The sequence below is a fragment of the Podarcis tiliguerta genome (genome assembly GCF_965153285.1).
Source record: "Podarcis tiliguerta genome assembly, chromosome: 2".
NCBI classification, from domain to species: Eukaryota; Metazoa; Chordata; class Lepidosauria; order Squamata; family Lacertidae; genus Podarcis; species Podarcis tiliguerta.
This window is the reverse complement of record NC_139535.1, coordinates 85,584,228-85,599,579: the sequence shown is the minus strand read 5'-3', so window position 1 is coordinate 85,599,579 and position 15,352 is coordinate 85,584,228. Positions and strand designations below refer to the sequence as shown.

General features: G+C 40.5%; 1 protein-coding gene across 2 annotated transcripts in view; it reads right to left on the bottom strand.

Annotated features, from left to right (window-relative positions):
* Window positions 1-586: 586 nt before the first annotated feature.
* The window catches only part of OGFOD3 (2-oxoglutarate and iron dependent oxygenase domain containing 3), a 38,565-nt gene continuing 23,799 nt past the window's right edge, over window positions 587-15,352 (bottom strand). For both annotated transcript variants that reach the window (XM_083428504.1, XM_083428503.1), the window contains exons 7-9: window positions 14,739-14,892; window positions 11,769-11,892; window positions 587-1,548 (exon numbers count right to left, since the gene is read on the bottom strand). In XM_083428504.1, coding sequence (XP_083284630.1) covers window positions 1,412-1,548; window positions 11,769-11,892; window positions 14,739-14,892 — 415 coding nt within the window. In that variant the 3' untranslated portion in view covers window positions 587-1,411. The remainder of the gene's footprint in view (window positions 1,549-11,768; window positions 11,893-14,738; window positions 14,893-15,352) is intronic.

The following is a 15,352-nucleotide window of genomic DNA, read 5'->3' as shown; positions in this document are numbered from 1 at the left end:
AGGCGGTTATGATTTCAGGTCTGTTAGAACATCTACTCTTCAACACTTAGGACAGGTGCTTTATGTGCTGTTATTTCTGGCTGGGCACAGAGCTGGTTTATACTGCTCCCTTTTTTATCCATCTTGTAGAAGATGAATGGAATGTAGCCTGCTAGGGCTTGCTACTTCATTACTTGGAAATCTGTGTGATGTAAGAAGTTTGTGTCCTCTGTGCTAAAATGGCATGCAAAGTGACAGGTTACCCAGTGATGTTTCCAACTTAACATTTTCTTACACAATTTGATTAAAGTACATTTTCACAATTGTACAAAATTCTTGAATCAATTTTTTTTTGCCTATCCTAGATAGCTTTTATGTTTTCCTTAAGTTCAGCCAATTTCACTTTTGCCTAAAGAAAACTTGGCTCATTATTCTTGAAGCGCTGCAGAATTTCTTAAACTTGGATCTCCAGCTGTTATTAGACACACAACTCCTATCATCCCTGACCATGGGTCCTGCTAGCTAGGGATGACAGCCCTAGAGTAGCTATGAAATGATTTCGGACTCACTTTGGTAGGTGAATAACTAGTACGACAAAGGCAAAGAGTTCATAACAAAGCAAACTTTAATGGATCCTGATATCACTTGAGAATTCTCCTTCTATCTGACCATTTGAAGCCATCATACAGTTTTGCACAGAACAGTCCATTCCAGTAGTCAAAGCACATGTTTTGTTTCCAAGGAGAAACATTGCAGTAACATTAAAGAAAAACAACACTTGACACATGGATAATGTCCATAAAATTCTGTAGTTCTGGGTTATATGTACATAGAATTTGAAGCATGGTACTCTAGTGTGTATAAATGTGTGAATGCTCAAGACTGTAAATTGAATGCCCCACTTATTTTCCAGAATTTACATATAACAGAAGAAAGGAGGAGTGGGGGATGGGTGGGAAGGGCAACAAAGCGCAACAAGTTTATTAGAAAAGTCTTCCTTCACAACATGTTCCTGAGTGTTTATCTCCCCACAAACTATTCCATGGGGCTCCCCAAATAGTGCTTTCGAGAGCAACAACTGAAGGGAATATTTGAAGTGACTACACTTTGATCTCCGGTGTTAGAGGAATGACAGTGCATGTGGCATGTTCTGCAGTCTCTGAATTCTGACGTGCCCTTAAATGTGTGGGGTGAGGGGGGGCAGTTTATGACTATTACCTTGCAAAAAGCAAAATGGTTACAGGAGGCTTAGAAAGGTGATCCCTAAGGCACTGTTTGCAACACTTAAGAGGGAGATGAGTGTGAGAAAACGGCTCACATTAAATAAAGTTTAGAAGGATCTGTGGAGGGGAATTTACATGTGAAGTTAACCCCCCCCCCGCACCCTTCTGCACAGGGCTTTTGTTGTCAATCCATCTAGCCACCTGTTCCATTATGTTAAAACAGGATCCCCGATACCGTGGTCAGGATTGCAGGTGAAGGAAATGGTGATGGCGTAACGGGTGCCCCAGTGGACCTTTTCCACATGATGGAGGTTCTCGGAGCCAGAAGTGAAGAAGGAAACCCGGCCTGCAAAGAGAATAACGTACAGTCAGGAGAGCGAAAGGATGCATGCTGTTTGCCCAGTGGCCAGTACTTAGGATACTGCTATCCCATGCCTACCCTGGGACATCTACAGATTCAAGATTTGAATGCTATCCGAAAGCATGGTGCCTGGTCCTCAAAGAACAAGATCATGCTACTTAAGATGCACATAGACAGACTGCTTTATTTAATGGATTTATTTATTTCCATGTAACCATACTTTGTTCTGGAAGGCAGAGACATGAATTGCAGTAACACAGCTGCCATGGAGCACAAGGTCTAGTGAATGCTGCTGCTATGCAGATTACTAGTAACATTCAATCCTGGCTGTCAGGAAAAAAGATTTTTGGCTTGGTTCTTGAGTTCTACAGACCAAAGCTGTTTGACAGCCGTTTCAGTAGGGAATATCACCCCTCTCTACCAAATGAGGGACCAAGCTTGCAGTGAGGAAACCCAGAAGTGTGCACTATACGGGATGTCTAAAGAGCTTGTTTATTTCATCGAAGGGCCCAGTAAAATAAAGAATCTGCCCTAGCCTACTGCATAGCTCACAGTCATGGCGAGGCAGACAAATGGTCCCACCGCTATGGGATGCACCCCCACCCCTCTCGTGTGTCATCTCATGAGAGCACAAACATCATCCTAAAAGGGAAGCGCAGAAAGATAAAGGCTGCTGCTGGGACTGGTGCACCCGCCACAACTCAAGCCAGCTACTGAACTGACGACACATTGTGAGAAAACCCAGAGGAGCTTGCTCCGCACGAGTTCCCCCATTAGCTCCTCCGCTGAGCACACCAGTACTTTTAAAGACTGAAGTATAAATAAACAGGAAAGCTGTTGTGAGTGCTGAGGCCATAATTAGGTTTATACACCAAATTCCCCCTGAGCTGAAAACATTTCTGCACGTAGGCAAGCGAGCACAGAGCACATGCACTTTCATAGCAGAACCTTCTCAGGTGCCCAATTTTGCCAATTAAAACGCACAATGTTTGCGTTTCTTTTAAAAATTGCGGAAGTGCACAGCCAACATCTGAGAGTGGATTTCACACCTGGATGTTTAAGCAAAGTTAACTGTTCGGAGTCAGTAGGGCCAAATCTTTCTGTACAATATGTTGCTGCTAGTACAGTGAATTTTTGAATGCACATTCAAGGATTTTAGGTCCATCTACTATTTGGAAAAACCCAGCAACCACAAAAAATAAAGAGCTGGCATGTTTGAACTCAGGATGTTGTTGCCGTTTTTGGTTTCAGACAATCAACCCACAAGAAACAATTGCCTGAAGGGTGACAGAATTTGTTATTTCAGAAGAATTGCAGGTTTCTAAATTATCTGTTAGTTTACTTTCTTCACCAGCGGATACAAACATTGCCAACTGGGAAGGAGGACTATATGGGTGAGGTAGGTGGCACAAGGCATATTGGACTTTCCAGGTACTTAAGAGTGGCATAAGAATTTGCCCAAATGAATGTTGTACTTAGTAGTGGCCAGCTTTTTACTGACTCTTAGAACAAGGGCAGGTGTCTGGAGCTGCTTAAGCAAGGAAAATCTCTTTCCTGGGCAACAAAGGGCTGGGGGAACTCTCATATGGCTGAAGTTGCATGATTGCAGCATGAGTATCTGGTTTTAAGAAGTGCTCTCTGCCATGCTACCTGTAAAATGTCCAGCTATTCTTTCATTGCTTCAAAACAGTTTATGCCAAGGCTTTATTAACTACACTCTTGAGGACTTATTCACCTTCCAAAATAACAATTCCCTAACTATAAAATGCTTACTAAGCTTACAAAGCTTACAAAGTATAATGCGTATATTATACTAAACAAGATTTCAGTGCAATACTTCGATTTTTTTTCCAAAAAAGAAAATACAGTATGGAGCTACAGTGTTTATTCAAGGACAGCAGCTTTTATATGGAGCATGAGTTATTATTATCACTGTTATTATTTAAATTTATATACTGCCCTATACCCATAGATCTCAGGGCGGTTCACACAATAAAATCAGAATATAAACCCACAAATGGTTTATGAATGTTCCTTGTCTTTGGGGAAGGTGCGACAAGCAAGCAGCTTTACTTTCTGCTAATTCATACTTTAAGATACATTAAAGTTTGGAAGACTTTCAGCATATGGCTAGGATCCCATTTTTGCAGGGTCAGAAACGAAAGGACCCCCTAACACCTCAAGCAGTCCAAAATGAATATTTACAATCACTATAGAAACTGAATGATTGCTTGAGGACAGAAGTGTGTTGCTAATGTGTAAGAAAAGGCAATTTGGCTTCAGACTTGATACAGAAACCCCACAGGACTCCTGCAGCTCCTTAAAACATAATTGCAAACACAATTAGCAGTGAGGTGCCTTATCCCCTTTCTCTCTATCACTCCCCCATGCCATTTATTTTAGCAGGGTTCCGAACCTTTTTTGGGCCTCGGAGCCACATTTGGAGAACTGCCATAGACAACACAAATAACCCATTTTAACAACAAAAAACGCTGGTGATGCTCAGAACCACTATCACCCTGCCTCTGGACAGGTAAGAATGCACATACACCAAAACAAACAAGAAGCAGGCAACCTCCAAAGAACCCCCCAAAGTCTGTCCTGCCTCTAGCCCAATAAAATCCTCAATTATTTTTTAAAAGTGTTTTAAATATTGGGAAAAGCAGGGGTCCCTGATGGGCACTATGGGTAGGCATCTGGTGGCACACTGAGGACTCCACATCTATACTCTCTAGATATTTTGAAATTACCAGGACAACACAAATGGGTGCAATTTGTTGTCGCAAATGGAATTAGTAAGCTCCCCACCCCCCACACCACCTCTAAGCATGCAGCTTATTTTGAATCTCGGACATTGTCTTGTTTCAGCTTGTAAGCCTTGGTTATTCTTTGATGAATGAGGCAGATAATCAAATTGTGCATTTCAATATTCAGATAACCCATGTTCTTGGGCTCCAGCTTCCATCAGCCCCAGTCAGCTGATGGGAGGGAAGATGAAGGCTCCCTATTCCTGATTTCTCCTTACCCATTTTTCATTAGAAAAGTAAGCTTTCCTATTGCACCACAGTAATGGCAGGAGGAAGCACACCCTCCTGTGCCCCTACTACATCCCTATTAAAAGGCCCAAGGGCCTCCCTTATACATGGAGTTGAATTTCGGATACTTTGATAGCAAGCCTGTGCAGCATACTTAGCAGTTAAAAAAAAGATCCTTCGTAATGAAGCAATCAAAGGTTTGGTTTTTAAAAGACCAAAATTCCAAAGCTAATCAAATTTAATAAAATATGCAATGAAATCATGCATCTGGTCATAATTGGGTGGTCGCAAACAGAAATGACAGAGTGCAAAACTAGATACTGCAGCCACCAGTTTCGTTTTTGCCTGTAGCTGTGAAGGATAATACAGGCAGTACTAAAAGAAATAATACCAAAACAAGGTCTTCTTGTCACTTCTGGCTGATAAATATTTACCAAGAAAGCTACTAGATCATTATCACTCTGGAGAATTCATCATAATATGTGGTAGCTTCAAAGCACAACAAAGCTACAAACTTGAAAAGGGTAAGATATACTGTTGTTTATTATTATGAGTTTACCTATAATATAACTTAATGGATTTTGCATGAAGCAGTGCTAAGATGTGGCTTTGCAAAGAGCTTGAAAGGCAAAAATGCTGCTTTATTATCAAATTCTCCTAAGGAGAATTTATCAGTTGGTGCTTTGAAACCACAAACATTAAAGAAGGGAAACTGAACAGCTGGAGGAAGGCCACTTCGTCAGATCTGTACACAGTTATTCCTCCCAGGATAACAACATCTAATTCAACTATAATGATAACTTTAGCACATACACACACACCGTAACAGCCATAGCTTCTCCATAACCATGGGAAATGTCTTATTTGATCAAGTGCTGATAATAAGTAATGTCTATCGTCTTACAAAACTACAATGCCCTACTGAGAAGGATGATTGTAAAACTAGTTTAGGACTACAGTGTGTAGACACTTCACAGCATGCTACAGTATCTGTGGTAAAATACACATTGGACTTCTCTAAACATGCTGGTATGGTTTGTAATCTTCTACTCCCTTCTAGTGACTAAAGTTTTCTAAAAGATGCTGGCATTGCTATGGAAACAAAACTGGTTTCCTACGCATCTGTGGCACCGTAGCTGGTTAATAAAACATGCAGCTATCTTTCTGGCTAACTGAATTTCAAAGTGGTAAAAGTGCTTCTTGCATTGGTACCAGCAACAGGCCAGTGTTGTACAAGTCTGGAATAGCTTTTAGCAGATTGATACAAAGGCTTCCGAGTTCCTCACATGACTGCGCTTGCGGGCTGTAGACTAACTGTCAATGGTGCCAAAGAACCGACCAAAAGCAACACTAATGCCTATCCATGGTAATTAACAAAAGTTAGTTGCACATAAATCCCACTGAAATCAATGGGTCAAATTAGTAGCAACAAACTTTAGTTCTATAAAGCATGACTACCTTAATCAGACCGAGTCCAGTGTCTGCTACAAAACCCTTCCAAACACCCTTCTGAGAGAGAGGCCATTATTGTGTTCTTTCCCATATTGCCAAATCTTTACAAATAATTCCTGGCCATTCCACTTTGACACAAGAGTACCTGCTTTTCATTTTAGAAAGTGTATTTTTGCTTTCGAGGAAGAGAATACAGGAAAATGTGTATAACAAAATATAGACACATTCAGGGTTCATATTAGTTCACGTATATCCATTTTGGAGTATTCACCAGAAGCGTTTGAGCTGACAAACCCCAAATATCACATTCAGGTCAACAAGCAGCCCCCAGTTCTTTCAATTTTAAATCCACAGGGTATTCCGGAGAACATGAATACAAACCACTACTCAAAGATCTTACTTTTTTTAATAACAGCAGAAGGGTCTGGAGAAGAAAATGTTGCAACTGCAGATTGCTTGAGAGAACAGTGAAGTAAGAATACATTGTGTATTATTCTGAACTAGTCACCTGTCTTTGTAACAAAACATTCAAATCCTACACCCAAGGAAAGTATCAGAAATTAAGGATAAGTGAAAGCTTATGAAGCAATTCACAAACAAAAACATATACAATCTGTATACAATCTCTACAATATACAAATATCCAGGTTTTTGCAATACTCCTAATTGCCCACATCACATGCAAGTGGAATTGGTGCTGATGTCAGATATCTAAAATCACTGATTAATCCAAGTCTCTTCAATGCATCACTTCCCAAATTTTGCATGTGCTTGCTTACTCCTGCCCTTCACCAGTCAATTATGAAGTAGTTAAAAGTACAAATACTATAAAGCCTATTAACACAAACCGCAAAATAGCATAGTATGAGTATCTAATTAACTCACAGCAACTTAAAATAATTAAAAACAACAAAGTGGGTACCAGGGGAGCTTCCTTTAATAGGAATATGTGAATACTCAATATGCGAAGTACATCTTCATTCCACCAGGTGCTCTTATAATATTCCTAGAGCTGGGCTTTTAAGTAACTATTACATTGTCCTAATTTCATTGTATTTTAATTAGAGATCTCTTAAAAGTTTAAGAAATGTGTCATCCACATGAATACTGCTAATGCCCATAAAAGAACTAAATCAATCGTATTATTCAAAATAATTAGTTTTTAATTTGCATGGTTCTATTATTGTCTATAATTATTCTAAAACATGTTTTTAACCTTCTAATGAATCAATCACAACTGATCTGAAAAAAATTATCAAGACAATGAACCACAATTTCACAAATTTGCACCTAGCTCCGAGCCCTGTATATTAGGGTCAAGCAGGTTTCAAAAAAAATTACCAGCTTCCCAAGAACTACATTCCACAATGGTTGGTTTGGTTTATTTAAAGCCACAAATACATATGATGGTAGTTATTTTGCAACCACTCAAATGTATCTACTAAGGAAATCCTTTGCCTTTTCGTTTGTAAAGTCATCCACCAAGGTAATCCCATCTGCACAAGGAATTCCATCTGTGCAAAAAACCTTTCTTTCCCATCTCTCCCTGCATCCCACCCACCAGCTTCAGATGGTTGGGGGAACCCCAGAACTGTTTGGCGAGGCACAGGGGGAGGAAGTCTCATTGCGCAGACGCAAGTTCTTCTGCTAACAGGATGGATTTATTGGATACAGCCTATTATTACAACAAGCAGGTAAAGTTCTATATTTGATAAAATGTATATAGTTCTCTCTCAAAAACATGTCAGTCAGAAGTAACACTGATGCCTATCTGAAGGAAGCCTTCTGACTTCATCAGCAGTAATACAGCAGATGTAAACAATGGATATGTACATATCCCAGAAATCCAAAGCAAATAAACATATGTAAGACATGTGTATTTACAGATAATTCTTCATAAGCCACAAGCTAATTCAAAACTATTATTCACACTACTGGGAGAAAGAGTATTGAAACATATTCAATATGTACTATGCAGGACGAGTTTAATTATTCCAATTATATTTGCATAAGTACTTTCTGTTCCTGAAAAAAATAATTCAATAAATCTTGCACCACATAAGACAATGAATCAAACTCTACTTCTGTGTTCTTAAACTAATTTTAAACTGTCTATAGAGAACGCAACAACAATAAGAGGTCACAGTCACTGAACTTTAGAATGTTGAACCTGGATTCAGACCCAGAAATTAGCTCCGTGGGTTCAGAAGTGCTCAGCTGAAAGGAGCACTGAAAGCCGATGAAGTCTGTTCCAGCTTGGATTAAAATTCAAACCAGAGAAAATTTCTCAGTTTATGCCCGTTTAAATGGCTGCACCTGACAAAACTGCTCCTGGGCAGCAAAAGCCCATTATTTCAGTAGACTACCTTGCCACAAGAATCTCTTTTGACTAATTGGCATTTCAGTAATCCTATTTTAGTATTCCTCCCGAAGAAACGGAACAAATCCTGAAGATCGTTAGGGAAGCACCATTGTGATTTTACTCAACTCCCACACTGGCATGTTATCCTGGTGGAAAAGCAGTGAAGGAACTATTTACATCGTTTAAAAAACTGTTCTGAATCCAAAGACCTAAATAATCAGAAACAAGTTTCTATTTCTATAGGAACCATAATCACTGAGAAGTAGTTGTATCCAGCAAAGGTCAGGGTGTCAAAAGATCAGACTAATTACCCAAAGTCTCTTCACTCCCATGCTGCAGAAAAAAAATTAAGAGTCCTCCACCTCATCTTCTTCCTTGCAGCCTCCCCTTCCCATTTCATTTCCCCCACTTCAGATAACAACCTCATCCTAGTTGCAGGCTCATTGTACTGCCACCAATGGGCAGCCTCCGCAGTGCTATTAACCTAAGTATGCATGGTTGAGCTCTTCGATACATGAAGGTATCTCTCCCTTGAAATGCCTTGCAGAAAATTAATTTGAGAGTACAGCCATCTGTAATGGTTTTGCAAGAATGCCCTTTTGCTGCATATCTAGGTGTTCCAAGAACTACCTGCAAGGAAAAGGATTCAAATTTGCAACCCATAAGGTCATTGCCCTACCTGGAACATCTTGGCCAGGCAAGACACAGAAGGTTTAGAAAATCCTGTGGTGTTTGGAAAAAGGAGCAGAGTTTCCTTTCATTTGTATAGTAGCTTGGACAACCAAAGGGTAGGCTGCTGGACCCATCTAATTCAGCACTGTGCTCTCACAGTAGCCAACCATACAAATGTGGGAAACCCAGCAAGCAAAATATAAGCACAAGAGCATTATTCCCTCCTGTGGTTTCAAGCAACTGGTATTCAGAAGCATTGCTGCTTCCAACTGTGAAGGTAAAGCATAGCCATCATGGTTAGACTCCTCCTGTTTCTTGCCTTCTCCTTAAAGGTAAAGGACCCCTGACAGTTAAGTCCAGTCGTGAACGACTCTGGGGTTGCGGTGCTCATCTTGCTTTACTGGCCGAGGTAGCCGACTCTCCGGAGACAGTTTTTCTGGGTCATGTGGCCAGCATGACTAAGCCGCTTCTGGTGAAACCACAGCAGCACATGGAAACGCCATTTACCTTCCTGCCGGAGCGGTACCTATTTATCTACTTGCACTTTGATGTGCTTTCGAACTGCTAGTTTGGCAGGAGAGGGACCGAGCAATGGGAGCTCACCCCATCACGGGGATTCGAACTGCTGACCTTCCGATCGGCAAGCCCTAGGCTCAGTGGTTTAGACCACAGTGCCACCTGCTTCCCTGCCTTCTCCTTAACAGAGTGCAAATAAAGAAAAATCTCTACCCTGGTGCTCCCTCAAGCCCCCACACAAGCCAGAGGACTTAGAAAATCCCAGCGGTTGGCAGTGAGGACAAAAAGGCTTAGCTAGCAAGCCAGGTTGATATTTGAGGGCATCTGTTAAAGCCCACTGACTTCAGCGTTAAATATTCCCTGTAGATCATGAAGAACAGCACTACAGGATCCAGTTTCCTTTGAACTAGTGAGCACTAGAGACTTATGGGGCTGCTTGAGATGTTATTTTGTAAACCATACAAAAGAATTTGTTTTAAAATGATAGAAAGTGCTTTAAAAACAAATCTCATTTTGTTCAACTGCTATTTTAATCAAGACAGAAGATGGTTCAAATTACTTTTCTATTTTCCATTTCTATAGTACCTTTCAAAAGACTACACAAAATATGTGATGTTGGGATTGTCTTACCTATACAGAATCACAGAATTGTAGAGATGGAAGGAACCCTGAGGATCATCTAGTCCACCCCCCTGCAATGCAGGAATAGGCAGCTGTCCCTTACAAGGATCAAACCTGCAACCGTGGCAGTATCGGCACCAAGCTTTAACCAACAGTCAATGCACCAGTTTTAGCATGTTGACATAGCCTTTCCCATGTTTTCCTTCCAACAGCAGAGAATAACTTGTTATTAGGTAAAGGTACCCCTGCCCGTACGGGCCAGTCTTGACAGACTCTAGGGTTGTGCGCCCATCTCACTCAAGAGGCCGGGGGCCAGCACTGTCCGGAGACACTTCCGGGTCACGTGGCCAGCATGACATCGCTGCTCTGGCGAGCCAGAGCCGCACACGGAAATGCCATTTACCTTCCCGCTAGTAAGCGGTCCCTATTTATCTACTTGCACCCGGGAGTGCTTTCGAACTGCTAGGTTGGCAGGCGCTGGGACCAAACAACAGGAGCCGCGGGGATTCGAACCGCTGACCTTTCGATCGGCAAGTCCTAGGCGCTGAGGCTTTTACCCACAGCGCCACCCGCGTCCCATTCCCCTTGTTATTACTGTAAGTTTAAATAAGTATTTAAACATTCTAGACTAAAAAGTCAAAATGAAGTGAATGAGCAGAACCATTCAGCTTACAAAAGCGATTAAACTCACCAAGGACAGACGCTTTGCTGTTGGAATGAATAGCGAAATGTGCAGATAAAAGATTAGTGTTAATGTCTGTCTATACAAGAACACCTACAGATAACCTCCGAAACAGAAAAATGTGCTACATAAACATGAGTCATCAATGGGATGAACAGGACACAAAAGCTGGTGCTCTTGAAGGCTGTGAGTATTGTTTCCAGGGGACTAGAAGGAACAGCAGTATTCTTTGGAAAGACCTTGCATGTACTTAGGCAACAGCTTTCACAAAATAGTTTGGCCAGCTCATGGGATTGCCAACACAACCCTGGAAGCTGGCATGTGCCTGCAGAGTTCCAAACATTCCCACCTCACCACACACACACACACACACACCCTGCCTGTACACAACACCCTTCACTGGCATTAGACAAAGTTTTTTGAGGGGTTTAACAGCTGGGAAGGAGTCACCTTTCTCCTCCACAGCTGCACATTCAGCCATCACCCTTGATGTGCAATATTTCTTGGAATACCAACTTCATAAATTTTCTGTAGCATCTTAGACTGCTTCTCTTCCACTACCACTCTCAATGGCATTTTACAAAAAGTAGCAATTGATGAGATAACCACATCACATTTACCCTTGCAAATATGAAAAATAAAGACTTGAGCCTCCTATCACCAAATTAGCACCATATTTCTAAAGAGTGAAAAATAATCAAAGGCACCAGTGAATGCAAAACAGATCCTCAGCAGATATTGCTGGTGACATCCTTGGATAATCAGCTCAGAGCGGAAACAACAAGATATATAGGTTATGTGAGTGTAACATATGTAAGATTCAAGTATGAACTACTGGTAGTTATACAGTGAAGATAACTCTAACCTGCTCGGGGTTCTACAGTCCTATTTGCCCCTTCATCCATAAAGACAAACCGTCCACCTCCAAAGTCTTCTGTGTAGTCTGAGAGGTAAAGCAACGACGTGTAGTCAAAAGAGCCGTAGGTCACCTAGGAAATAAAACCATCAAATAAAAATATCCAGTCCCACAGGGGTTTCTCCGTGCAAGTTTGAGGATCTTGGGAGTTATCATCATCACCACTGATTTATTAACTGCCTTTTAACAAGCAGGCAATTTACTCTTATTAAAAAGTGTTTAAATTGCGGGGGGGGGGGGGACCACACAAATAAATTTAAAACAAGACTAAAACACTTGCAAAACAGACAAAAGTTCTTCTAGGGATATTATACTTAAACAACAACTTAAGGCGAAGAACATCTCAAACTGGTTTGTAATTGTATTTGTAAATAAATAAATATTTGTAAATATCTATTTCTTGAGAACCAATCTTGTCCAACTCTGTTGGATCGAATGTCTCAGAAGAAATGGATACGACTTTGAGCTCTCACATCCCTGTGGAGACATATCTAGAATCCTAGAACTGTGCAGCTATATAGCAGGGTCTCAGACTGTTATCTAGCCAAATCACTTACGCTATGTGGAATTTTCTGCATCATGCTGGCCCCATGTCAATACCTCAGCCAAACAGAAACAAAATAAACGCAGCTAGGAAATGTACCTTCGTATAGCAGATATAGATCCAAAAGGTACCTATATTCACTTCCTTTTTCCAATATTTAAAATCAGAAAGTTTCATTTTGTGACATTTCTTTTACAAGTATTGGGATAACAGCACACTCGATTCCCCACAAAGAATTTGTGCATTCCTATCCTTTTATTACTTCATCTTTGCAACATTGCTGATTATTCTTTTGATCTGATAAACACTTTCCCCATTTGACAAGCATTTACTAACTGCAACAGAGTGGGCGAACTGTATTTACAACTACTGTTAAAGCAAGGTTGAAATCGTCCTAAGGAAAAAAATCCATTCATTGTGCCATCTGAAACGACGCCTTTCAAATCCACTGCAACATTTTCCTTATAGGTCATGGTTGGCAACCTCTTATAAAATGCTGTATTATTCAATGTTATTGGAGCACTTTAAATGGATTTCTGAGCAAACAACAGAATGTTTCCCTTAGAAATTGATTTTTACTTCAGCATAGGTCACAGTTTCATATTTCAGATATGAGAGGACCTTTTGAACATGACTGATGCAATGTAAAATAACGTTTTGTTAATTTGCTAGAGCAGGCATAGGCAAACTCGGCCCCCCAGATGTTTTGGGACTACAACTCCCATCATCCCTAGCTAGTAGGACCAGTGGTCAGGGATGATGGGAATTGTAGTCTCAAAACATCTGGAGGGCTGAGTTTGCCTATGCCTGTGCTAGAGCCTCGCCCACGAAATAAACAAGAACTTTCATTCATGTCAGGATTTAGAATTCTATACCAAAACCCCAAATTCCCCGAGTCCCAACCCTAACCTTTAAAAACAAATACCAGGAAATATATTTAGCGTTGCCAAGATACCACCACACAATTCTGGGAGCGAAACACAGAAGAAATAAGTTCCTCAGGTGAAAATCAAGGGAGATTTGAAAGGCTACCTTGAAAATTCATTGGGGGGGGGGCATTCCATGAACCAGCATATGCTTTTTGGGATTACTCTACTATGTTATTTATTTGGTGGAGCAAAGGGACAGACAGTGTGGGGAGGAAAAACAGGAAAAGTGGGAGACACATTTTCTGTCTGTCTAGGGCTCCAACAGATGGAAAAGTGACTCAACAACATGCAGTGACTACATCATTCAGAAGAAAAAACAACAGAGATACACCAGTCACTAAATTTCTGCTGCTAGACTGTCCAACACAACTATTGTGCTGAATAAAGCAGGAATGGGTAACTCTTGGCTCCCCAAAGGTTGTTTGGCTTCAAGACACATCAGTCCCAGCTTTGTCCAAAAAGCATCTGGAAAGCCACAGGTTCACCATTACTGTGTTAAAGTGATGCACCCTGATTAATTTTTCACAACATGATCAGTGGAAAAAAAATTCAGGAGAGAAAACCCAGTACCTGTAGAAACAGTTAACTTTTCTAAGGATTTAACACTGCTTAGAAGCTACTTTCACACAGTTGTAAAATATAAACCCAATAAAATCACTTTAAAGACAAGGAGGTTTATAAACACTGGTGTTATTCAAAGAAGGAGTGACATTTTGCAAATACTAAATCGGGGTGCATGTTCTGTACACAAACATGCCTAAGTTTCAAGATTTCTTGTAGCTGTAATTTATTTTCCTGGAAGTTCTTACATAAGTACAAAACACTTCGACTGTTGCCTGTTATCTTTCAGTTTCTGTTTTGGCCCTTTTGCTTGCTTGTTTTTACAACTACAGCCCCAGACGACCAAGTATGGTAAGCCTTAACTGCTTGTGTATTACACAAATTTACAGTCCACCATACAGAAACATAAAAAGCTAAAAAGTGTGTGGGGGGGGGTTTTCAATCTTACTGCTAATGGAGGACAAAGAGTTGCAAATGTTGAAATTGATGTGATACAGCAATTTGAGTCTATCTAGTAGATTCTCATCTGGAAGGATTATGAAAATCCTGCAGAATGTATGAAACAAACCAGACAAGCAAGACCAATGTGGGCAGGAAAAATATCTGATTTGGACAAGGAACACTTGGGTTCAAATCTCTGCTAAAGAATTAATTTGCTAAGTTTATCAACTAGAAAATGGAATGAACACATTTACTCAGGAGTTAAACTCAGTGAGAGTTATTTCTATGTAAACATACTTGGAACTGAAGTATTAATCACAATAACTTGCTGTAGTAATGCAGTAATTACTGTTCTAGTGTCTACATTTACTAAGACAATAGCACACTATAATTAAAGAACAGATATGAAGGGTTGTTGGAGTAGAAGGGAAAAAACCCACTTACCTTATCAATATGTGGGTGCCAGTATTCATCATGAGCTGTCTTGGCTTCTGAGTTGTTTATTCTAGAGAAGAAGGTTGGCTTTGTCAAATACATGGAAGAGGAGCTGATACCAAAAGTGAGAGCTATTTTTTGTTGGATTCGCTGCCTCACATCACTGCAAAGGAGAAAACAGCATCTTAAGTGACTGGGACGCTGTACAATGGAACAGGACTCAACAGTATTTTCTCTCTATAATAATGCTTATGCATTTATACAGCGTTTTCAAAGTGCTTCACGTACATATTCTCATGAATCCTTTAAAAAAAAACCTGTCTGATGCAGTCCACTAATATTATGTATTGCAAATGGTGAGCTGAGGTTGTGTGGCCTGCATAAAATCACCTAGTGAGTCCTCAGCAGAGGCAAGATCAGCATCGGACTTCCTGATCAGTACTCAGCCATCAAACGACACCATTGTCTATACTGACTTATGAGGACTCCTGAGAAAAATGAAGCTGAGTCCTGCAACAAGATATTGAAGTGTATCCCCACTACCATCTGACTAGGTTGCCCCAGCCACTCTGGGCAGCTTGCAGCACATACAAAAACGTAATAAAACATTAAACATTAAAAAC